This window comes from Oryza sativa, chromosome 11 (genome assembly GCF_034140825.1).
Source record: "Oryza sativa Japonica Group chromosome 11, ASM3414082v1".
In the NCBI taxonomy this organism is placed as follows: domain Eukaryota; kingdom Viridiplantae; phylum Streptophyta; class Magnoliopsida; order Poales; family Poaceae; genus Oryza; species Oryza sativa.
The window spans coordinates 30401390-30426830 of record NC_089045.1 but is presented as its reverse complement, the minus strand read 5'-3'; the positions used below and the strand labels follow the sequence as shown (position 1 = coordinate 30426830).

The 25441-nt window shown below is 41.4% G+C and overlaps 2 protein-coding genes and 1 pseudogene across 2 annotated transcripts; 2 read left to right on the top strand and 1 right to left on the bottom strand.

The window, feature by feature from the left end:
• Positions 1–7074: 7074 nt before the first annotated feature.
• Positions 7075–10773, top strand: LOC4351173 (probable LRR receptor-like serine/threonine-protein kinase At3g47570; annotated as a pseudogene).
• Positions 10774–13690: 2917 nt separating this feature from the next.
• LOC4351172 (receptor kinase-like protein Xa21) lies at positions 13691–17739 on the bottom strand. Its single transcript, XM_015760075.3, has 2 exons — positions 14766–17739; positions 13691–14655 (listed from the first exon to the last, which is right to left on the bottom strand). Exons 1-2 carry the CDS (start codon positions 17683–17685, stop codon positions 14252–14254), a joined length of 3324 nt encoding a protein of 1107 aa, XP_015615561.1. The 5' UTR covers positions 17686–17739; the 3' UTR covers positions 13691–14251.
• Positions 17740–23588: 5849 nt separating this feature from the next.
• Positions 23589–25316, top strand: LOC9267899 (probable LRR receptor-like serine/threonine-protein kinase At4g36180). The gene has a single exon (XM_015760895.3). It carries the CDS (start codon positions 23589–23591, stop codon positions 25314–25316), a length of 1728 nt encoding a protein of 575 aa, XP_015616381.1.
• Positions 25317–25441: the final 125 nt, after the last annotated feature.

Genomic DNA, 25441 nt, shown 5'->3' with positions numbered 1-25441 from the left:
GAGTCCCTGTTTAGTTACAGGGTGAAAAATTTTGATGCATCGTATCAGATATATGGACACGCATTTGAAGTATTAAACATAGTCTAATAATAAAATAAATTATAGATTCTGTCTGTAACCCACATAATTAATCCGTTATTAGCAAATATTTATTATAGCACCACATTGTCAAATCATGGCACAATTAGGCTTAAAAGATTTGTCTCGTAATTTACACGCAATCTCTGTAATTAGTTTTTTTTTATATTTAATACTTCATACATATATCCAAATATTCGATGTGATAAGATGAAAAGTTTTTACGTGAGAACTAAACAAGGCCTAAGTACCATAGTCAGCTTGGGAGATGTCATGCTAGCAGTAGTAAAAAAAGATTTACGTACCACAACTTTATTGAACTTATAGCATTGTTTTGTCTATTTAATCTACTACAGCTGGATTGATCCATGTATTAGTTCATTTCATTTTCTCATGCATGCATGTTTCCGTTTTTTGGCAGCAGCAAGTCCCTTCCTGAATGCAATAGGCGTATTTTCCGTTAAAGTTTAGCTTACCAGCAATAGTCTGTATTCAAGGCAAGAAATTAAGCAACAAGAGGCAAAAAATAAGATGCATCAAAATGTATTGCCAATTTTTTTTTGATAATGGAAATGGGTTACATCTCCGGCCTCTGCCCGTAAGCACACAGCCAAAAAGTCCAGAAGTAAATAGAAAAGAGGTTAAAAAAGGCGAGATGGGACAAACCTCCAACTTCTGCTGATAATATGATCTACTAGAATCATGTTTTTTAAAATCACGTAGAGTATATCACGAAATTATGTAGTTACTACGCCATCCAAACTTGAGTAAAAGTTCCTTGGCTACCAATTCCAAACGTGTAGCACCACTGCGCATAGTATCCTGTTGTTCCTGTGAAAGCATCATACACCAAGAGTGGAGCCAATTGGATCACATGAAGATAACTTGCATGATGTTAGGCATTTTTTTATGGTTAAAAACCATATCATTACGGCAACGTCAAATTGACCAACATAGAGCACTAGCTCCAAATAAAATCATTTTTTTGTGGGTCTAGGCACTCCCCTTAGTTAGTTACCAAAAATATCTTTTGCATTGTGGGGAGGGGGAATATTGAAGGCAAAGAATACACATCGCCAAGCAAAACGTGCAACATAACAGTCAAAGAAAAGATGTTGGATGGTCTCTTGTGTATTAAAAAACAACATTGCTTGTTTTCCCTCCATTTTCTCTTTACGAGGTTATCTTTCGTCAAGATTACTTTTTTGTGAAGAAACCATATAAATACTTTCATTTTTAGTGGTACCTTTACATCCCATAAGATCCTCTTGTGGATTCTTATATTGAAATTGATGATCCCATTATACATGGATTTGACCGAAAAATGGCTATTTTTATGTAGTGACCAAATAAAGCAATTCTTTTCATTTGACAGGGCTATGTGTTGCCAAATGCAAAGTGCTAGCCAACATCCATCGAGTTCCACATTGCAAAAAAGTGTTTACGAGAGGATCGAGGGATTACCGTCTGCTTTGCAGGATGAGATTAGCATGCAGCTGCCATGATCATGTATAACAGCCACCAATTAAGCAGAGGGCGTTCTTGGAATTGGAAATGATAGCAACCTACTCAACCGTTTTGGAAATAATTGACACCCACTCAGCTAGCCTACCCCATATATGCGACTGTATCTCGACAGGTTTGGTCTAAGCCAGTTTAGTTCCCAAAACAAAATTTCACGCTGTCACATTAAATATTTGGACACATGTATAGAGTATTAAATATATCTAATTACACAGATTGTGTGTAAATTGTTGTTGACACCAAATTTGGTAAAACATGAACCAGGTTCGGCATTGGGATCGAAGCGGATTCAGATTCGAAGAGCAACGTGCGCATTGGCTGCGAAGGCATCGGCTGGAGTCTGAATCAGCTGAAGGCGATCGGATGAAGGACAGCCGATACAACCGACGGGGTTGATACAGCCGATGCGCACGTTGTTGATGTTTTTCGCATCAACAATTGTGAGACGAATTTTTAAGCCTAATTACGCTATGATTTCACAATGTGGTGCTACAGTAAACATTTGCTAGTGACGGATTAATTAGGCTTAATAAATTCGTCTCGCAGTTTCCTGGCGGAATCTGTAACTTGTTTTATTATTAGACTATGTTTAATACTTCAAATATGTGTCCGTATATCCGATGTGACAAACAAACATAAAAATTTTCCCCAACTAAATAAGGCCTAATTTGAAGCATATATATATATGGTGCTCGCCATTTAACAGGTCTCAGGTCAAGCTGGTCAGCGCCACCACAGCATCGAGCAATACGGTTCCTTCGGTGAACAATTGAATTTTTTTTTAAAAAAATACATCTATAAAAACATTTTAGACATTAATATTACTTGTGCCAAAAATGTTTGTTGGTAAGCCGCGAATACTTCTATGAAAACATTGGTCTCAGGTCAAAATAAGCTTATTTTAGCCACGCTTACATGTATCCTTGTGCAACCCTTGTTTTCAAATTATATCTTCTACCTATCAATTTATACGTGGCAAAGTTTTTCCCTCTTTTAGAAAAAAAAAACTTCTACTCACAGATAAGGAAAAATCTCGTAAAGCTAAGCTACAGTGTGGGTCACTAGCTTGTGAAAGAAGATGCAACTATATATCTCATGGGTTGCAGTTGCACTACACCTTCATATGGTGGGGTGATATGTGTGTAGAAGCTGAGCTAGGATCGATGAGGCCACTTGTTGGTGGAGGTCATTTTCGCTAGCCAGTTTCGGCGTGCTATGCGGATCGATGATTGCGTCTCAATGCCAAGCCACTCTTCCCAATCTAGAAATGAATTAAATATGCTTAATTATAATTCATAAAAATGATATCTATTATCTTATTAAAGTAATAGAAAAAGAAGTTCTCACGTTCGCTCTCACGGCCTAAAAATTCTCATATTAATCGAAGAAAAAGAAAAATAAAATCCATATAGAAATACAATTTAGAAATAGCTGAAATTCAGAATTAAAAAATAAGGAATATTGGAATAGTAGATTAGAGTCCCGATAGAAATACAATTAAGAAATAATGGCCACAACGCTAGTTTTAATTAAGCACTATGGCCGTTGATGTGAAATTATAATTATGCATAACACATGGATGATTATGATGAAGTATAAGAGGGATTCAACAATCAATCTATTAATTCAAGTAGAAATACAATTTAGAAATAACCGAAATTCAGAATTAAAAATAAGCAATATTGGAATAAGAGTCCATATAAGAATCCAGAAAAAGAAAAATAGAGAGTTCAAATAGAAATACAATTTAGAACTAACTGAAATTCGAAATTAAAAATATATAATATTGCAAGAAAATTTCATATAGAATTGAATATGAGATTAATTAAAATTTAGAATAAAAAGTAAAATAAATTCCAATAATAGAAAAAAGTTCAAGTACGAATGAGATTTTTAATTCCCTATTGACATCCAACCATGCTTCGTTATCAATGAGAGCAGCCCAAAGTAGAGAATAACAGAGAATGAATGATTTATGGTGATCGAGTTCAATGTACACGACCTAGCTACTGCTCGTCCTCGTATTGTCGGCTTCTTCATGGATTGGATTAATTGGTGCGCTACTCTGAGAAGCCGGCCGGTCGCGTTCGTTGTCATGGACGATTCATATGTGGTGGAGTGGTGGCGGCGCTGTCCCACCAAACCAAATGTTTGAGATTCCAATCGCACCACACGACAAGGGACGACTGCTAGATGTAAAAATATAAATTCAATTCCTTCACCAATAATTCTATAAAATCAGCACCAAACCACTGCACAAGAATCATGCATGTTAATTAGAACATTTTAGCATTTTTGTATTATTTATTCATTTAGTTTAATCTTTACAATTTAAATTAGAAGAAGAGCCTTTTTGGAGGTTGAAGAGCTAGATTATTTTGAGGAACCTGAGCAGTACATTACCCAAGGCAAGAGTCCCACTAGCTACCTCTGGACATGTTGAATCCCAATTTTTATGATTTACATTACCATGAATTTTGTTTTTAAAACCATGCATGTCTTAGTTAAGCAAATATATTTAGTTTGGGAAATATGGTACATATAATCCTATTGTTACATGTTCATCCTTGAATTGTTGTTATTCTCACATTTGTAACCATCAGGTGGGAGATAGTACACCCAAATAAACATAAACAATTAAAGGGTATAAGTACGTATGCAAAATTGCTTAGTCTTGCATTAGAAGATGTTAAAAAATTTAAACACGACTTATATATATGTTTTGCATATGATCCCCCCATCCCGTCAAAATCGGCAGCCTTTCCCCGACGTCTCGTCCAGGGTCTGCCAGAGCAAGGGTGACGCGGACCAGTTCGGCGACCATCGCTTTCCTTCTGCGCGTTCGCCGAAAAAACAACCATCGCTTGCAAAAAATTGTGTCGCCCAAGCACCATTGGTAGTGGATGATAATATCGTGTGGGATGGGCACGTCCTCTTTATCGAGGAGATAAAACCTGTAGTATGGCTGTGTTTAGTTCAGCGCAAAGTTTAGATTTTGGTTATAATTAAAAATGATGTGACTAAAAAGTTATGTGTGTATGATGTGATAGAAAAGGACAGTTTGGATCTATTTTAATTTGCTATTGTGTGCAAGTCTTTAACTTCCTATTATTATGCGTGTCACTATATGTGATTATTTCTGATTTTAGGTCTACTAGAGTGGAGTATGTCTCTGGTCTTTACATTAAAAAATTATTTGAAGATTTACCCAAACTCCTGTTTATGTTGATCTGGTAGGTATCTATTATGTGTATATTGTGTGAGAATAACTTTACTACTCCCTCTGTTCCATAGTATAAGGAATTTTTGGATGGATGTTACACGAGGGGCCTAATGGGTGATCGATCGCCAGGGTGATCGCCCAGCGATCGAATCCGGCCCTCCCGCTCCCCCTATAGGCACTCCTCCCACTTCTTCCTTCCTCCTCTCCTTCTTCTCTTCTCTTTCTATTACAGTACACCACAAAAAATTTTTAAAAAAACAAAAAGTTAGAAAAATTTATGTATAAAAAATTTGAATCGGGTATGTAAACTTTTGACTTATAAACTTTGGATCTATAAACTTTAGGTGTATAAACTTTAGATGTATAGAAATACTATATATAGAACATATTTGAATTCAAATTCAAATTTGAATCGGATATAATTCAAATTCAAATTTGAATCGGGTATATAAACTTTAGGTCTATAAAGTTTTGGTGTATAAACTTTAGATGTATAGAAATACTATATATGAAAAATATTTGAATTCAAATTTAAATTTGAATCGGATATATAAACTTTAGGTCTATAAACTTTAGATGTATAGAAATACTATGTATAAAAATATTTGAATTCAAATTCAAATTTGAATCGGATATATAAACTTTTGACTTATAAACTTTTGGTCTCTAAACTTTAGATGTGTAAACTTTAGGTGTATAAACTTTAGGTGCATAAATTTACTAAAAGAGGAAAGTAATACGGTGCCAAAAAAGGAAACCAGGTGGAGGGAGAGAGAGGGAGGAGGGGAGGGGGGAATCGATCGCCCTAGGCGATCGCTCGCCCAGTAGCATTTCCGATGTTACACATCCTAGTACAATGAATCTGGACGACTATGATATGTCACATAGGCTGTGTTTAGATGAGGGGTGTAAAGTTTTGACGTGTCACATCGGATATACAGACACATATTTGAAGTATTAAACGTAGTCTAATAACACAACAAATTACAGAATCCATCTGTAAACCGCGAGACGAATTTATGAAGCCTAATTAATCCGTCATTAACAAATGTTTACTGTAGCACCACATTGTCAAATCATTGTGCAATTAGGCTTAAAAGATTCATCTCGCAATTTACACACAATCTGTGTAATTTGTTATTTTTTCGTCTATATTTAATACTCCATACATGTGTCCAAATATTCGATATTACAGGGTGTAAAACTTTGCCAGGGGATCTAAACAGGGCCATAGTACAATGAATCCTAGTACTAGGATGTGTTGCATCCACCCAAAAATCTCTTATATTATGGGACGGAGGGAGTAACTATGTAGACAACCGCACCTCCATCCATCCATCCATCCATCCATCCAAAGAAGATATAGGATCATTCTAACACATTATATCCCTCAAACCAAACCAAAACAGAGTTTACTTCATCCCTTCAACCAAATAGAAAATATAATCATCCCATCTCAAACTCTTGGTTGACCAACATGGTCTACAGCTCCTGCCTTTCTTTACCCTTCCGCTTTCCTTCAACCTAGTGATGAACGAGCCCTATAAAACCAGCCAGAACGAGGAATCTTCGAAAGTTATGCATCGGAAAAGAAGGGAGCACATACCGTTAGAACAAGGCTTCTCATCTATAGGGAGAGCTGCCCATTATTCTTCTACAAGAGGAATCCAAGAGAAACAATAGGAACAAAACATTCTTTCAATGGGAAATCATAATAAAGGAGCAGTCTAATAGTCAGTCAAAAAGCACTTTCAAAATAGAGATGAACCCAACACACCTTATCCTTAAAACCAAACGTATGCTAATAGCGCAGTAGGGACGGTGAAAAGGCTCCTACAAGCTGGTCCATATACATTTCAATTGCTGCTAATAACGTAAATGCCCCTCGCTACCCAAAGTGGGGGCAATAAATCATATGCCTCGTGTGCACCAACGCACTCCCAACCATCGCAAATATACTCTGCTTCTACTTTTCTTTAAAAAAAAAAACCTTTTGGGTATGACTTCCACCATAAATTTTTATTTATTAAAATAACTTTATAAAATTCGATAAGTTCTTTTAATGAAAATTTACACACAAGAGTTTTATGATTCTAAATTAAGTACTTTTTTATGGTCAATGTTTAGAAACTGAAAAAAAAAATTGAAACGACACATGCATACTTATGATTATAGCGAATAAGAGGATTGCTGAAGCTATTCAAAGTTTCAATGCAGGGTGCACTGAGGACGCGAAGAATTTGATCCCAGAAGAGAATCCTAGCAGCCATATATACTTCTGCACTCTATAAATGGCCTAACACACACAGAGACAGTAGTAGTTCAATAAGTTCACACACTTGACACTTGAGATAGCTAACGAGTGAGAGACTGAGACGTGGTCCTAGTGAACTATCGATAGTCGTCCGTCGATCATGGGTCTTGTTCTGACCTTGCTAGTGCTGCTGGTGATCATGTCGTCGTCTACGTCAACCACGGTGGCGGAGCATCACCGGATCAGGAGCAACGACACCGACCTCGCCGCGCTGCTTGCCTTCAAGGCTCGGGTCTCTGACCCTCTGGGCTTCCTGCGTGACGGCTGGAGGGAGGACAATGCATCCTGCTTCTGCCAGTGGATCGGCGTGTCGTGCAGCCGCCGCCGGCAGCGCGTCACCGCCCTGCAGCTGCCGGGCGTTCCCCTCCAAGGGACGCTCACCCCTCACCTCGGTAACCTCTCTTTCCTCATCGTCCTCAACCTCGCCAACACCAGCCTCACGGGGACACTCCCGGGTGATATAGGAAAGCTGCATCGCCTGGAGCTCCTTGATCTTGGCTACAATGCCCTGTCAGGTAACATTCCAGCCACCATAGGAAACCTCACCAAACTTGAGCTTCTTGATCTCCAGTTTAACCGGCTATCTGGTCCAATCCCAGCAGAGCTGCAGGGCCTGCGAAGCCTTGGCAGCATGAATCTCCGTAGGAACTATCTCAGTGGCTCAATTCCAGTTAGTGTATTCAACAACACGCCTTTGTTAGCCTATCTCAACATTGGCAACAACAGTCTGTCAGGGCTAATACCCACTGCGATTGGCTCCTTGTCCATGCTCCAGGTCCTTGTTCTTCAGTACAATCAATTGTCCGGCTCACTGCCCCCAACCATCTTCAACATGTCTAGACTTGAAAAGCTGCAGGCCAGTGACAACAATCTGTCTGGACCTATCCCATTCCCAACTGGAAACCAAAGCACGATTCAGTTGATCTCACTCGCTTTCAACAGTTTCACGGGCCGAATTCCACCAAGACTTGCGGCATGCCGGGAACTCCAGCTGCTTGCGATTTCAGGGAATCTCTTGACGGATCATGTGCCGGAATGGCTAGCAGGCTTGTCTCAGCTAAGTTCCATCTCTCTTGCTGCAAATGACCTTGTCGGTACGGTCCCAGCTGTGCTAAGCAATCTCACCAAGCTCACCGTGCTTGATCTGTCATATTCCAAGCTAAGTGGGATGATTCCATTGGAACTAGGAAAGTTGATACAGCTCAATATCTTGCACCTATCAGCTAATCAGCTAACTGGTCCTTTTCCTACTTCCCTTGGTAACTTGACAAAATTATCTTTGCTAGCATTAGATAGGAACCTGCTGACTGGACCACTACCTGTGACCCTTGGGAACCTCAGATCTCTGTACCACCTTCATATTGCAGAAAATCATCTGCAAGGGGAACTTGATTTCTTAGCCTATCTCTCCAATTGTAGGAAACTCCAATTCCTCGATATATCAATGAATTCTTTCTCAGGGAGCATTCCTTCGAGTCTACTTGCAAACCTCTCTATCAATTTACTAAAGTTTTTTGCAGAAGATAACAACTTGACCGGCAGTATTCCTGCTACCATATCAAATCTGACTAACCTGAATCAAATAAGCCTTGCTGACAACCAAATAAGCGGCACTATTTATTGGAGAACCTACAGGAATTGCACCTCTCTATGAACAGTTTGTTTGGACCAATTCCAGGACAAATTGGAACCCTAAAAGGCATGGTCACATTATCTCTTGGTGGCAACAAAATTTCTAGTTCCATCCCTAACGGTGTTGGCAACCTAAGCACGTTGCAGTACTTATCGCTGTCATATAACTGGCTATCATCATATATACCCGCAAGCTTAGTTAATCTTAGTAATCTTCTCCAACTAGATATATCTCATAATAACTTAACTGGTGCATTGCCTTCTGATCTCAGCCCCTTGAAAGCAATAGCCGGAATGGACATCTCTGCAAATAATTTGGTTGGTAGCCTCCCAACTTCATGGGGACAGCTCCAACTGTTAAGCTACCTGAATCTATCTCAAAACACATTCAATGATTTAATTCCAGACTCTTTCAAAGGTCTAGTTAATTTAGAAACATTGGACCTGTCTCATAACAATCTTTCAGGAGGCATACCAAAATACTTTGCCAACTTAACCTTTCTTACTTCTCTGAACCTCTCCTTTAACAATCTACAAGGTCAGATACCAAGTGGAGGTGTTTTTTCAAACATCACTCTGCAATCTTTAATGGGAAATGCTAGACTCTGTGGTGCTCAACATTTGGGATTTCCTGCCTGTCTGGAGAAGTCCCACTCGACTAGAAGAAAACACTTGCTGAAGATTGTGCTCCCTGCTGTCATTGCGGCGTTTGGTGCCATTGTTGTGTTACTATACCTAATGATTGGAAAGAAAATGAAGAATCCAGATATTACGGCTTCTTTTGACACGGCAGATGCGATTTGCCACAGGCTAGTGTCCTACCAAGAAATTGTTCGCGCTACCGAAAATTTCAACGAGGACAACCTACTTGGAGTTGGAAGTTTTGGCAAAGTTTTCAAGGGTCGGCTGGACGACGGTTTGGTGGTTGCAATCAAAATCCTCAACATGCAGGTTGAACGAGCTATTAGGAGTTTTGATGCAGAGTGCCATGTCTTGCGGATGGCCAGACATCGCAACCTGATAAAGATACTGAATACATGTTCCAACTTAGATTTCAGAGCACTGTTTCTTCAGTTCATGCCCAATGGAAACTTGGAGTCATACTTGCACTCTGAAAGCAGGCCTTGTGTGGGATCATTCCTCAAAAGGATGGAGATTATGCTAGATGTGTCAATGGCTATGGAATATCTGCATCATGAACACCATGAGGTCGTCCTGCATTGTGATTTGAAACCTAGCAATGTGCTATTTGATGAAGAGATGACTGCACACGTAGCAGACTTTGGCATAGCAAAGATGTTGTTAGAGGACGACAATTCAGCAGTTTCAGCAAGCATGCCAGGCACAATTGGGTACATGGCGCCAGGTACATACACTAGCCAATCTATAGCCACTTACATTTTTATCCCAAGAAACATGTGTTTTTTTTAACTTTTTAGCAAACCTTTTTCAGTTGACTTCCTAAATTTCTCTGTCAGAGTATGCACTCATGGGAAAGGCATCACGGAAGAGCGATGTGTTCAGCTTCGGAATAATGCTACTCGAGGTGTTCACTGGGAAGAGGCCTACAGATCCCATGTTCATTGGTGGATTGACCCTGAGGCTGTGGGTTTCTCAATCATTTCCTAAGAATCTTATTGATGTTGCCGATGAGCACCTACTGCAAGACGAAGAAACACGTCTTTGTTTTGATTACCAGAACACTTCATTGGGATCTTCTTCGACTAGCAGGAGTAACAGCTTCCTTACGTCGATATTTGAGCTAGGCCTGTTGTGTTCGAGTGAGTCACCTGAGCAGAGGATGGCTATGAACGATGTAGTTTCAAAGCTGAAAGGGATCAAGAAAGATTACTCTGCATCTATGCTGGAAATGCAGAGGCGTCGGCAATACTAGATCAACCATGTGTCGATGTAATTAACTCTGTAAATTTTTCTTTGCTTTTCTTTGTTCCTTAATGAAATTGGCCGTCCATCCTTTGGCCGGCCTGGCAAAAAAATACTAGATCAACCAGTCTATAATATATACGGCAGTGCATATGCGTTTTCCATAGTTGTTCATAGCAAGACTTTGACATCGTTTATTTTCTCAGTCATATTAGGCATTAATTCTATAACTAAGAAGGTAGCCCGCTCATTCACGCGGACGTGCACCGTAGACTGTGTGTGACTCACTTATAAGGGCATAATATAAAGGGAAAATGTTTGCTACACTTCTTGATATTCTTTTCTCATCTATATATGTACCATGTATACTGCATGCCCACCTCTCAAACACCAATCAAATAGTTATGAAAAATTCCAAAAAAATATTTTGAGAATCTTAGTCTAAAACAGATTAAAATTAATTAAATTGGATCTACTTGAGAATGACACAACTTATGTTGTTTCCATTTCTTTACATATGTAGATTTAAATTAGCGTTGTAAATTTGTCGAGCGATATTTGACACCCATGTTCTGAAATTATTTTTAATTCATAAGATTGATTACCATATGCAGCCCCATGTGTCATGTTGTATTTAGCACTATAGTGTAATTTTGTAAGACATCAATAGTTCATTTAACAAAAATAATACAACCAGATCACAAATTAATATATAATATTAAAATAATTTAAAAGATGAACATTTAAAGATGGTTGATTTGATATTTATATTTATATTATAGATCTAGTTTGAATGCATGCGTATATTTGTGAAGTAATATATTTTATCTTTATATTTTAGATAGTTCCATTTAAAGACAATTGATTTTTTTGTATGGTACTAAGTACTTATGTTTTATTTTGTCTTTACCTTTGTTGTACGTACGTGCATATGTTTTTTTTCTTCTGGTAAACAGTATGTACATATTCAATGGTATAAAATAATGGGTCCATTAATTTAAAAACCGACGGCACATGTAGATGAAATAATGGATCGTCAACTCAAGTGAAAATCAGTAGTAAATTAGTTCAACTGTATGCGCATGTTTGTGGGGTAATATATTTCATCTTTATATTGTAGATATTTTGCTTTTTTCGATAGTAATAAGTTGTGTCACACGTGGACAAATAAAAAAAACAGATGGCAAACGGATGACGTGAGGTGAAAGCTCGTTAGACACGGATAAAACAAATCGAGCGCGTGCTGCAAACCTGGGATGACGGACGATTCAAGCTGTGACATCGGCGTAGAGGGACAGACGGTTGGGGATGGGTAGCAGTCCCTGCTCTTCAGCGACCCGAAACATCGAACTCAAGATGTCCATGACAATGACGAAGAGAAGTGGTGACAAAGGGTCACCTTGCCGCACTCCGCGCGTGTTCCAGATTTTTCTCCCCGGCGTCCCATTGAGCAACACCTGTGTGCTCGAAGTTCTGAAAAGGATCGCAGTCCAGGCACGCCACCTATGCCCAAATCCCTTATGAAAAGGAGACAGAGTTAAACGCTTGAGCAATGTCCAGCTAATTCAGCAGAGTTGCCGGCGTCTTGCTCAAATGCAGTTTTATGGCCAACTGCTTGACCAACATGAAATTGTCATGGATGCATCTACTGCGGATGAAGGCACTTTGATTGTTGTCGACAAGATCATCAAGCTTGCTCGCCAGCCGCCTGGACAGCACGCGAAGAGCTTGGCAAAACTGTGCAAAAGGCTAATTGGCCGGTAATCCCGCAGGCCGCTCGCATTAACCTTCTTGGGGAGAAGAGTGATGAAGGCCGAGTTCACTTTATCAAAACTTGACCCATCCATCCCGTAAAGCTGGTCAAATGCCACCATGACATCTATTTGAATGATTTCCCAGCAAGATTCGTAGAACAGTCATGTGAAGCCATCCGGGCCCGGAGCTTCAGTACAACGAATCGGTATGATCGCGCTCTTTGAAAAGTTAGTCTTCAACCCAGTTGCTTCCCCAAACAAGTTCAAAATGGATTTGATCACATTAGCCTCGGTGAGCATTGGTCTGAAGAAGAACACCGCATCATCAGCACATAAGGAAGTGCAGCGGCATATCTACAACTTTAGTATGGGTGGTCCAATCTATTAACTTATTAAAGAAATAGAAAAATGAGCCTCCACATTCGCTCTCACGGCCTAGAAAATCTCATATTAATCGGAGAAAAAGAAAAACAGAGTCCATATAGAAATATAATTTAGAAATAGTTGAAATTCGGAATTAAAAAATAAGGAATATTGGAAGAGTAGACTAGAGTCCATATAGAAATACAATTTATAAATAACTGAAATTAGAAATTAAAAATAAGGAATATTAGAAGGAGAGTATAGAGTCCATATAGAAATACAATTAATAAATAATGAAAATTCGAAATTAAAAATAAGGAATATTAGAAGTAGGGTATAGAGTCCATATAGAAATACAATTAAGAAATAATAGAAATTCGGAATTAAAAATAAGAAATATTAGAAGTAGGGTATAGAGTCCATATAGAAATATAATTAAGAAAAAATAGAAGAAATTAGGAATTAAAAAAAAGGAATACTAGAAGTAGGGTATAGAGTCCATATAGAAATACAATTAAGAAATAATAGAGATTCGGAATTAAAAATAAGGAATATTAGAAGTAGAGTATAGAGTCCATATAGAATTTAAAAATAACTAAAATTTAGAATAAACATAATAAAATTAAAAGTAGAGTTTAGAATCCGTATAAAAATGCAATTTACAAATAACTAAAATTCGAAATTAAAAAAAACATGGGAAGAAGAGTCTAAAGTCAATATAGAAATACAATTTAGAAGTAACTAAAATTAAAAATTAAAAATTAAAGAATATTGAAAGATGAGTTTAGACTTTAGAGTCCACATAGAAATACAATTAGAAAAAAAAAATAAAAATTCAAAAATAAAAATAAATAATATTGGAAGAAGATCCTAGAGTCTATATAGAAATACAATATACAGATAACGAAAATTCAGAATTATAAAAAAGAAATATTAAAAGACGAGTCTAGAGTCCATATAGGAATATAATTTACAAATAACTAAAATTTGATATTAAAAATAATTAATAACTATAATTAATAATTAACACGTATATAAAATACAATATGAATATTACACATTAGTAGTTCCGTAAAGTTAGTACAAAATTTGAAATTATGTTTTCATTTTAATATATTTAAATAATACATTGAGAAAACATATATGTTATTATATGAGAGAATATAATGATGCTAGCCGCGCAATCTGCGCGGGCCATCATGCTTGTTTTATATAATTTTTTTAATATCATAAATGTATTATTGCAAATATGCAATACAAGTATAAAATTAACAAAAGTAAATTATTATATTAGTAATGCGAACTCTCGAATTGGAAGTTCAAATTCCAATATTTAAATCCCAAATGCGAATTCGAATCCTCCCCTTGAACCCCCCTGCAAACATCCCTTCAAGGCCAAAATACAAAATCCATCCCAAAAATGTCAATTTTCCCTTTTAATTCCCCTTCTTTGATGAATAAAATACTGAAATGATAAGTTTATATTGCTTTTGTACATGTCAAATAATCCTTCCTGATTCTCTTCAGCTTCACGACCACATCGTTTATTTCCATCCTTTCTGCTGGTGAGTTGCTGCAACACATCAAGCCAAGCTCGAATACTGCCACAAGAAGGTCCTCATTGGCCCAAGTTGCAGAACAAGGCAAGGAAGTATCGTTGTTCTGAAGAACACCTTGCTGTATCAATATTTCACCTTGTAGAAGCCTATCATCCAGAACATCTAGAAGCCTTGCCGGAAATGCATCAGAAACCCACTTCCTAAGGCTCATGTCACCAACAAACATGGGATCGGTAGGCCTCTTCCTAGTTAAGACTTCGAGCAGCATGATCCCATAACTGAATATATCGCTCTTCCGTGATGCTTTTCCCATGGATGCATACTCTGTTCAGCAAATGGGTTTTTAACAAAAAAAAAATCATTTTGGTCAATTATATATATAAACAAAATGTTGTTGGCAAAATGGTTTTATCATGAATAGTTAATGCAAGTACCTGGAGCCATGTATCCTAGTGTCCCTTGCATGCTGGCTGAAACTGCAGAGTTGTCATCGCCTAAAAGTAATTTTGCAATGCCAAAGTCTGCCAAATGCGCCGTCATCTCCTCATCGAACAACACATTGCTAGGCTTGAGGTCACAGTGCAAAACAACCTCAGAATGATGATAGTGAAGGTGCTCCATTGCCATTGACACGTCAAGCATAATATCCAGTCTCTTGAGGAATCCTAGTGGAGGGTGGCCTTCCTTGTGCAAGTACGTCTCCAAGCTGCCATTGGGCATATACTGAAGCAGCAGTGCTTTGAAATCTAAGTTGGAGCATATGCTTAGTATCCTTATCAAGTTGCGATGCCGAACCATGCGTAGAACCTCACACTCGACATCAAAGCTTCTCATAGCTTGTTCCACTTGCATATTGAGAACCTTAATTGCAACAACCATTCCGTCACGCAGTCGACCCTTGAAAACCTTGCCAAAACTTCCAGCTCCCAGTTTGTTGTCATCGTTGAAATTTTCAGTGGCACGAACAATCTCATGGTACGATACTAACCTATAGTGAGTAGCTCCAGCAATATCTGGCTTTCTTTCAATTTTCTTTCTGGTCATTCGGCATAAGCAAATAGCAACTGCAGCAACAGCTACAATGATGGCAGGGAGTACAAACTTCAGGAAGTGGTGAGCACTAGTTGAGTACAGTGACTTGTCCGGACATGGCAAAAGTCCTAGACGAGGAGAACCACACAGCCCAGCATTGCCCCTCAAAGATTTCAAAGTAATATTTGAGAAAACACCCCTAGTTGGTATTTCGCCTTCTAGCTTATTAAAAGAGAGGTTCAGAGTAGTGAGGTAGGTAAAGTTTGCTAAGTACTTAGGTATAGTACCTGAAAGGTTGTTGTAAGAAAGGTCCAATGTTGCTAAGTTGGTCAAATGGCTAAAAGAGTCCGGGATTGAATCTCTGAAAGAGTTGTGAGATAGGTTTAGGTAGGTTAACATAGGATGGTATGCATATGAATTTGGGAGCTGACCATCTAACATATTGTCAGACACATCTATGTGATCTATATTCTGAAAGTGGCTGAGATCAGATGGTAATGCACCAGTGAGGGCATTATTGAACAGAAGTAGTAGGATAAGGTTATTAAGATGAAAGATGCTTGTTGGGACAATTGATGAGAGCTTGTTATTAGATAGGTGAATGTGCTCTAGCATGGTGAGATTGCCAATGCCATCTGGTATTGAACCTGAGAGTTTATTATCGCTGAGGAACAAGCATACAAGTCTTGTCAGCATACTAATTTCTTTGGGGATTGGACCAGCTATACTATTCTTGGAGAGATCAAATCCCAGCAGATTCTCCAACGTCATGAGGGAAGCTGGCAGTATTGGTTTGCTGAGTTGGTTGTCTGCAAAATTGATCCAACGCAGATTAGTTAGGTTCGATAGGATAGCAGGAAGTCCACCGATTAAGCGGTTGTTATTAGCTCGGAATTCTAAGATACCAGTGGAGAGGTTTCCAACAGAGTTGGGGATACAGCCAGTAAAAAGGTTTTCTGATATGATGAGGACCTCAAGTCGCTGACTGTTAGAAAGGCTAGACAGAAAGCTGAGATCCCCGTGGAGGTGATTACCTCGAATTTCAAAATGCTTCAGAGGCCTGATATTGTTTCCAATCGTTGATGGTACATGCCCAGTCAGCTGGTTATATGCCAACTCCAGGTGAGATAATTCAGATAAGTTTCCAATAAAAGCAGGAAAGGTACCATTGAGCTGATTATTTGAAAGACTCATAAATGTGAGCTGTGACAGCGTTCCTAGCTCCACTGGAATCGGCCCGCTTAGGTTGGAGAATGAGAGATCAAGCATATTTAGCATCGACAGATTTCCAAGCTGTCCCGGGATCGGACCGACGAGCTCATTGCCGCCTAATGAGAGTGATTTTAACTGTGACAAGGTTGCGAGCCACGCAGGCACAACGTCTTCAAAGAGGTTCCCTCCTAGAGAAATCATCTCAAGGTGCTTGCATGAAGCAAGCCCAGATGGGATTGGGCCTGTAAATTTGTTCATGTATAGGTCTATCTTTCGCAACATCGGGAGATTAAAGCTCTCGTTAGTAGGTATAGCCCCTGTTAGATTGTTCTTCCTGATGCTTATGGTTTCAAGCCTAGACATGTTGAAAATGGCAGGAGGCACTGGACCAGAGAGCTGATTGCTTGGTAACGAAAGAACTCGGAGCATGGACAAGGAGGCAACGCTGTCTGGTATGGGTCCCGACAAACTATTGTCTCCGAGGTATATGTGGGTTAACGAATGTTTGGCATCGAATAGATGCTTTGGTATTGGACCAGTCAAGTAATTTTGATCAAGAGCCATGACCCTAAGGCTGTACAGATTTTGCAGCTCCATTGGTACGTGCCCTGAGATGTGGTTGTCATAGAGATTTAGAGTCTCAAGCTTTGTAAGGTTGCCGAGTGCAGAGGGAATAGCATCTGATAAGGTGTTATGGGCAAGATCAAGAATCTTGACACGACGCAGCCTCCCAAGATTAGCGGGGATGGGGCCAGTGAGGTTTGCGGCGGCGAGGTCGAGGACACGGAGGAAAGAGAGGTTACCGAGGTGAGGGGTGAGCTCTCCTTGGAGGGGAACGCTCCGGAGGCGCAATCCGACGACCACCCGCGGCCGCCGCCGGCTGCACGACACGCCGACCCAGCGGCACAAGGACGCGTTCCTCGTCCAGCTTGTGGCAAGGACGCCGAGCGGATCGGAGAGCTGCGCCTTGAAAGCCAGCAGCGCCGACAGGTCGTCCCCGCCGGTGCCATTGCCGCCGCCGCCCAAGACGAATCCATCTAGTACCATAAGTGGCAGTAGTAGTACAAGTATGACAAGGTGAATGCAGTTTTGTGGAAGCAGCAAGGCCATTCTGTACAGCAGCTAGCCTACGTACGTAGTGTTTGTGATCGAAGGACAATGCTGTTCTCTTCCCTGCATAACCTGCAGCTAGGGCTGTCAACGAGCCGAGCTCGAGCGAGCTCGCCTGCATAGGCTCGAGCTCGATATAAGCTCGAGCCGAGCTCGAGCCGAGCCTATAAAATATTCGAGCTTTCAAACAGGCTCGGTTCGAGCTCGATCAAGCTCGAGCTCGACTACCGTACTCCCGGTACGTTCCCGGTCTACGGTTTAGGAAATTCTTTTAGTTCGCAAGCACCGACCCAGGTGTCGGGTTTTCCAAGTCTTTTGTAAAAACCCCAAGTTTTACCCATCGTTGGATATTTTAAATTTGAGGGGAGGTGTTCCAATGCGCGTACCCAAAGGCCCGTACATCGAAGCATAACAGTTGACAAAGGAGGTTTAAGTGTTCAATAATTCACGGAGGGTAATTACAGCAATTAGGATTGGGGCCGGCAGGCTATCTTGCAAGCCGCGGCCGATTTTTACTTGTGTTAATTCTATTCATGCAATGTTTGCGAAAAAGAAATACTTAGATTTAAATTATAGGTGCAAGATGATCAAAGGTGACTTGCCTTGCTCGAGATCTTGAGCTTGATCCTTGAAATCCTCGCACTGCGGATCTTTGGGCTCCGAAGCTACACGCGGAAAGGGACGACTCAACAAACGGCGAAAACAAAGCCCTATTATTGACCTCTAAGCGTGCCATTAGATAGATCTTGAGATTTGAGGAATTTTGGAAGTTGAACGGAGTCAAACGGACACACGGTTGAGAATATATTGAATTTCTAAGATTATTGGGTTTTTGGTCTTAAAGGAAAAAGGATTTAATTAAACCCTTTTGAAAAAGAAAAGAAAGAGGGAGAGGTAACAGACTTCCCTCGGGCGGCTAGGGCGCGGCCCGAGAGCGCGGGGGAGAGAGGGAGGGGGAGCCCGTGGGCTGGGTCCACCTCACGTGGTCCCGAGTGGGACCCGCTTGTCGGCGGCTCGGCTCGCCGTGAGCGAGGAGCATGCGACGCGACGCTAGGGTTAGGAGTGGGGCGCGGAGCATGAGCGCGGCTCGCAGTGGACGCGGCGCGCGGCGGGCCCACGCGCAGCCTCTCGGCTCTCCGTGGGCCGCGCGCACGCGAGTGGGGATGGAGGGAACGGCTGACCGGGGTCGGCTTGACCCGGTCCGGCCGAGCTGGCGCCAACGTGGTGCCTATGTGGCTGCCACGCGGGCCGGCTGGAGGAGGAAGAAGGCACCGGCCGCGAATAGACGGCGGGCGGCGGCGGTTTCTCCGGGACGCTGTGCGACGACGAGGGGCGACGGGGTGTACACCGGAATGACAAGGGGGAATGAGAGGGAGCGAGCCAACGTCTTGGATTCGCCGGAGGGGGCTCGACGGCGGCGGATTGCGGCGGCGGATTGCGGCGGCGGCAACCTGCGGCGAGAGAAGAGGGAAACGGCGATGACGCGACGGAAGATCGATTCGGGCGAGCTAAAGCATCGACGCGACTCCGGGAATCCATTCCTTGCGTCGGATTAGGAGGAAACACACCGAGGGAGGCCGGCGACGAGAGGCGGCTACCGAACTCGGGCGGCGACGGCGGCGAGCACACAGCGAGCATCAGCAGCGGTCGAGGCGGTGCCAGCTAGCTACTAGAGGTCTACACAAGCTACTGCCGAAAGCTAGGGGGAGGAGGAGGAACGAGGAGGGGGAACGGGGAGTGCACTACCATGCGGGGTGAAGGGGCGTAGTGACGAGAGCTGACGGCGCGAAACATGATCGTTTCGGCCTCGGGCGGAGGAAGAGGAAGGAGAGGGTGCGCCCGGAGTCCACGTCTCGCATCCTCGCTCGTGCCGGCTCCTCCGACACGCGCGACGATGAGCGGCGATGGCGAACAGGGCAAGGTGAGGCGGCAAAGGCGAGAGGCGAACATTGGGAGAGATTGGGTTGGGGAGGGGCTCAGGTTTATAGGGCGGCTATGTCGGTTTGGGAACCGACCTCGGAGCGGTACTGGGGCAAGGGAGCTTCGTGAGGGAGGGATAGGTTCACGGGCGCGGGGTTCAAACGGCATGGGCGATGGCTCGGCGTCAGGTGCTCCTCCCTATCCATGGCGCTGGAACCGAGCGGGAGAAACAGAGGCCGGGCCGAGAGAGGAAAGGGGAAAACGGAGGGGAAGAAAGGGAGCTCGAGCCATGCCGATTTGGGGAGGGAGAGGGATGGGAGCGGGTGGCGCTGCCTCCGGGTTTTGGACGGTTGCGGGTGGCGTGGCTCGGGCACGCGCGCTGGCTCGCGGGGCCGAGCGGCAGCGCGGCCACAACGTGGCAGGGCAGTGGGACGCAGGAGCGGCACGGGCGGCGACCGCGCGGGGCCATGGCGCGCGGGGCCAAAATCCGCGGGCGGGGGCTCGCCGGGGAGAGAAGCGGGGAGAGGGAAAGCGAGAGAACGAGGGAGAGAGAGAGGGCTCGGTTCGGCGTCGGCTCACGCGCACGCACGCGCGCGTGCGGCGCACGAGCAGAGCGAGGGGGGGAGAGCTGAGAGAGGGAGAGATGGGCCAAGAGGGAAATCGGCCCACCGAACCTGAGGGCGGCAAACTAGACTTTTCAGAGGGGATTGAATTTGGGAGAGATTTGGATTCGGAATTTGAATTTGATGAGGGATCGGGGATTCGAGATCAGGAATTAGCACGGAGACTGACAACATACAAAGAAACAGATTTTGCAATTAGGGTTTTGAAGTTTTAATTTTCCCGCTAGCGCCTCGATGGAATGGGCGCTACAGTCCAGCCTCGATGTGGTCAGGGGACGCAGATTTGACTTCCCCCGTGTACCGGGTGGCGCCGCAGCCTTCTTCCCCCGACCACACGAGATCATCAACAACAAAACAACAGAAATATACAATATTTTTTAATGCAATAGGGATGCATAGTTCTTTGGATATCCAAACTGCATGTCTGGGCTCTAACGCATTGCCAAGAAGATGGTAACATTATTTTTGCAGACAATCGGTTTGAGATTTAGCGCTGGTTCAGTTTGTTGCCAAAACTAGCATTACCAAAATTTGGTATTGTCCAATTCTGGCACAATTTAGAGTTACCAAATTTTATTAACGTTGGATATGTTCAATTTGTAGCCATGTTAAAATTTAGTAGCTAGTGCTTGTATGAGAAGGAACTTCCGGAAATACCAAATTGTGGTGAAGTGACAACGGCAAAATTTGTTTAGTTTGTTATCTTACTAAAATTTGATAACATAAAAAATTAATAAAGTTAAAATTGACGGCGAAGTGAATAAGCCCTTATTTAGCTTTCCATTCCGCTAGGCATGCGTGCTGCGTAATCATTTGACGCTTCAACATCCAAGACCTTGACTCTCAGTCAACCTAGAAGGAAAAACCAGTGGCAGTACGATCCTTATCTTCCCATCCAAAAGTGGGTTTGAGCGACAATTATTAGGCGGCTTTCCACTCTACTTAGGCATTGTGTAGTTCTAAATTTTTTTTTCTAAAAATATCACATCGAATTTATTAGCCGCCTGCCACAGTCGCTCCTGGTGTCGCCTGTCCGCCGACGCTCGTTCGGTGAGGGAGAGAGAGAGGAGAGAAGAAAGAGGGAGAGGAGAGTAGGAGACAGAAAGAGAAAGAGGGAGAGTTAAAATAATTATGAGAGGAGGAGAGAGAGGGGAAAAAATTGAAGCAGTGGGAGGGAAAAGAGAGTGGAGGGAAAAAATGAATGGAGGGAAATTATGAGAGGAGAGAGGGCAAAAATAAATTTTGAATTGAATTTTATGATACTAAATGAACTCATATGAAAAAGTTGTCAAAAAAAGTTTATATATCTCATCAAGATTTATAACTTTTATTTTGGTCATTTTTCTATATAACATTTTTTGAACAGTTTGAATTTGAATTTAAAAATATGACAACTTCAAACAATATTTTCAAATATTAAATGATTTCAACTTAAAAAATTCATCAACAACAAAGTTGTATACCTCATCAAGATCTATTACTTTTATTTTGGTTATTTTTCTATATAACAATTTTTTGAACAATTTGAATTTGAATATGAAAATATGACAACTTCAAACAATATTTTCAAATAATAAATGATTTTAACTGAAAAAGTCATCAACAACAAAGTTGTATAATTCATCAAGATCTATAACTTTTATTTTGGTCATTTCTTCATCCGACAAAGTGATAGTAACATTGTTCACAAAATTCACATATCTCTCATTTGGTTTTATAAACTATAACATAGATATGTAAATTTTGTGAACAATATTACTAACATTTTATCGGATGAAGAAATGATAAAAATAAAAGTTATAGATCTTGATGAGTTATACAACTTTGTTGTTGATGACTTTTTTAGTTGAAATTATTTAGTATTTGAAAATATTGTTTGAAGTTATCGTATTTTCAAATTCAAATTCAAATTCAAACTATTCAAAAAAATTTATATAAGAAATGACCAAAATAAAAGTTATATATCTTGATGAGTTATATAACTTTGTCGTTGATGACTTTTTTAGTTGAAATTATTTAGTATTTGAAAATGTTGTTTTGAAGTTGTCATATTTTCAAATTCAAATTCAAACTGTTCAAAAAAAGTTGTATAGAAAAATGACCAAAATAAAAGTTGTAAATCTTGATAAGTTATACAACTTTGTTGTTGATAATTTTTTCATTTTAAATAATTTATTACACGAAAAATTATTTTGACTAATAAAACGAATTATTATACTGCAGTTAATTATTTTGCTACAGGTCAACTCACAAATATAAACATTTCATATGAAAAATGGAAAAAATGTCATCAATAACGGCCATTAGTTAAAGTCCGACAGAGGTTAAGTCATCTCAATCGGGCATTAATATAGAGCCCGTCACGGATGAGTCATATGCGACGGGCCTAGTTGTTATATCACACGGATGTGTCATATGCGACGGGCCTAGTTGTTATTTTAATCGGGCCCCAAGTTGGTGCCCGTCACAGATGATGGTCATCTGTGACGGACGCCAACTTGAAGCCCGATTGTGATATGGAATGTTATCTCAATCGAGCCTAAATTATGGCCCGTCACGGATATGTGTCATCCGTGACGGGTCTGAGTTTTATATCCATCTAATATGTCTGTTCGACCATATCTCAATAGGGCTTTTTTTGGCCCGATTGAGATGACTTTCTTGTGACGACCCGTTAATTATAGGCATATTAGAGGCCGTCACATATGGAAGATTCTGTACTCATGGTGGTTTTTCTTTTTTTTTCCACTCACCCTCAAATAAATAATCTTTACTGCGTGAAACACTACGCACGATATGTAATATTTATATGCAAATTGAACGTTGAAAAGTGGTCAATTCATAACCCTTCGTCACGCCGCAGAAGGAAAATTAATAGCATACAGGCATGCATTTACGTACTTGAAATAATTTTATGTCGATTGGGTGGTGAGTGGCAATGCCTGTCTACCCCTACCGTTACGCACATACCTCATGTTCATTAATTTATGCCGTTTCCATTTAACATATCTCTACTTCCTAAGGAAACTGACTGACTGACAAATAGGACATGCGATTTTTTTTTAATCTTCAGCATATGACTTTGACAATAAATCAATAAAATTTAATAAGTTCTTTCTATGGAAAATCTCGACATAACAGTTTTATGATTTTATATTAAGCGTTTTATTTTTTTTTACGATCAATAATTTAAAGTTTTGACTAAAAAAAGTTCAAAGTTGATCACAAGAGAATCTTATTACCAGTCGTACTCGTGTTCTCTCTCTCTCTATATATATATGGCCAAACAACGAAAACACAGACAGAGACACGAGCAAGCTAACGAGTGAGTGCAAATTAAGCTAGTGATCGATAGTGGTCATGGGTGTTGGTCCTCATTGTACTACTAGTCTGCTAATAATACTGGCCGTCGTCATCACGTCGTCTTTGCTCACGACGACGATCAAGGCAGATGAGCCGAGCAATGATACCGACATCGCCGCGCTGCTTGCCTTCAAGGCACAGTTCTCTGACCCTCTGGGTTTCCTCCGTGACGGCTGGAGGGAGGACAATGCATCCTGCTTCTGCCAGTGGATCGGCGTGTCGTGCAGCCGCCGCCGGCAGCGCGTCACCGCCCTGGAGCTGCCGGGCATTCCCCTGCAAGGGTCGATCACCCCTCACCTCGGTAACCTCTCTTTCCTCTACGTCCTCAACCTCGCCAACACCAGCCTCACGGGGACACTCCCGGGTGTTATAGGAAGGCTGCATCGCCTGGAGCTCCTTGATCTTGGCTACAATGCCCTGTCAGGTAACATCCCAGCCACCATAGGAAACCTCACCAAACTTGAGCTTCTTAATCTCGAGTTTAACCAGCTATCTGGTCCAATCCCAGCAGAGCTGCAGGGCCTGCGAAGCCTTGGCAGTATGAATCTCCGTAGGAACTATCTCAGTGGCTTGATTCCCAACAGTCTATTCAACAACACCCCATTGTTAGGTTATCTCAGCATTGGCAACAACAGCTTGTCAGGGCCAATACCGCACGTGATATTCTCGTTGCACGTGCTGCAGGTCCTTGTTCTAGAGCACAATCAATTGTCCGGCTCACTGCCCCCAGCCATCTTCAACATGTCCAGACTTGAAAAGCTGTATGCCACTCGAAACAATCTCACTGGACCTATCCCATACCCAGCTGAAAACCAGACCTTGATGAACATCCCCATGATTCGGGTGATGTGTCTCTCTTTCAACGGATTCATAGGCCGAATTCCACCTGGGCTTGCGGCATGCCGGAAACTCCAGATGCTTGAGTTAGGTGGGAATCTCTTGACGGATCATGTGCCGGAATGGTTAGCGGGCTTGTCCCTGCTAAGCACCTTGGTTATAGGTCAGAATGAGCTTGTCGGTTCGATCCCAGTTGTGCTAAGCAATCTCACCAAGCTCACCGTGCTTGATCTGTCATCTTGCAAGCTAAGTGGAATCATTCCATTGGAACTAGGAAAGATGACACAACTCAACATCTTGCACCTCTCATTTAATCGCCTAACTGGTCCTTTTCCTACCTCCCTTGGTAACTTGACAAAATTATCTTTTCTAGGATTAGAATCTAACCTGCTGACCGGACAAGTACCTGAGACCCTTGGGAACCTCAGGTCTCTATACTCCCTTGGTATTGGAAAGAATCATCTACAAGGGAAACTTCACTTCTTTGCCCTTCTCTCCAATTGTAGGGAACTCCAATTCCTCGACATAGGAATGAATTCTTTCTCAGGGAGCATTTCTGCGAGTTTACTAGCAAACCTCTCTAACAACTTACAATATTTTTATGCAAATGATAACAACTTAACTGGCAGTATTCCTGCTACCATATCAAATCTGTCTAACCTGAATGTAATAGGCCTTTTTGACAACCAAATAAGCGGCACAATTCCAGATTCTATAATGCTAATGGATAATCTACAGGCATTGGACCTCTCTATAAACAATTTGTTTGGACCAATCCCAGGACAAATTGGTACCCCAAAAGGAATGGTCGCATTATCTCTCAGTGGCAACAATCTTTCTAGTTACATCCCTAACGGTGTTGGCAATCTAAGCACGTTGCAGTACTGATTTCTGTCATATAATAGGTTGTCATCAGTTATACCCGCAAGCTTAGTTAATCTTAGTAATCTTCTCCAACTAGATATTTCTAATAATAACTTAACTGGTTCATTGCCTTCTGATCTCAGTTCCTT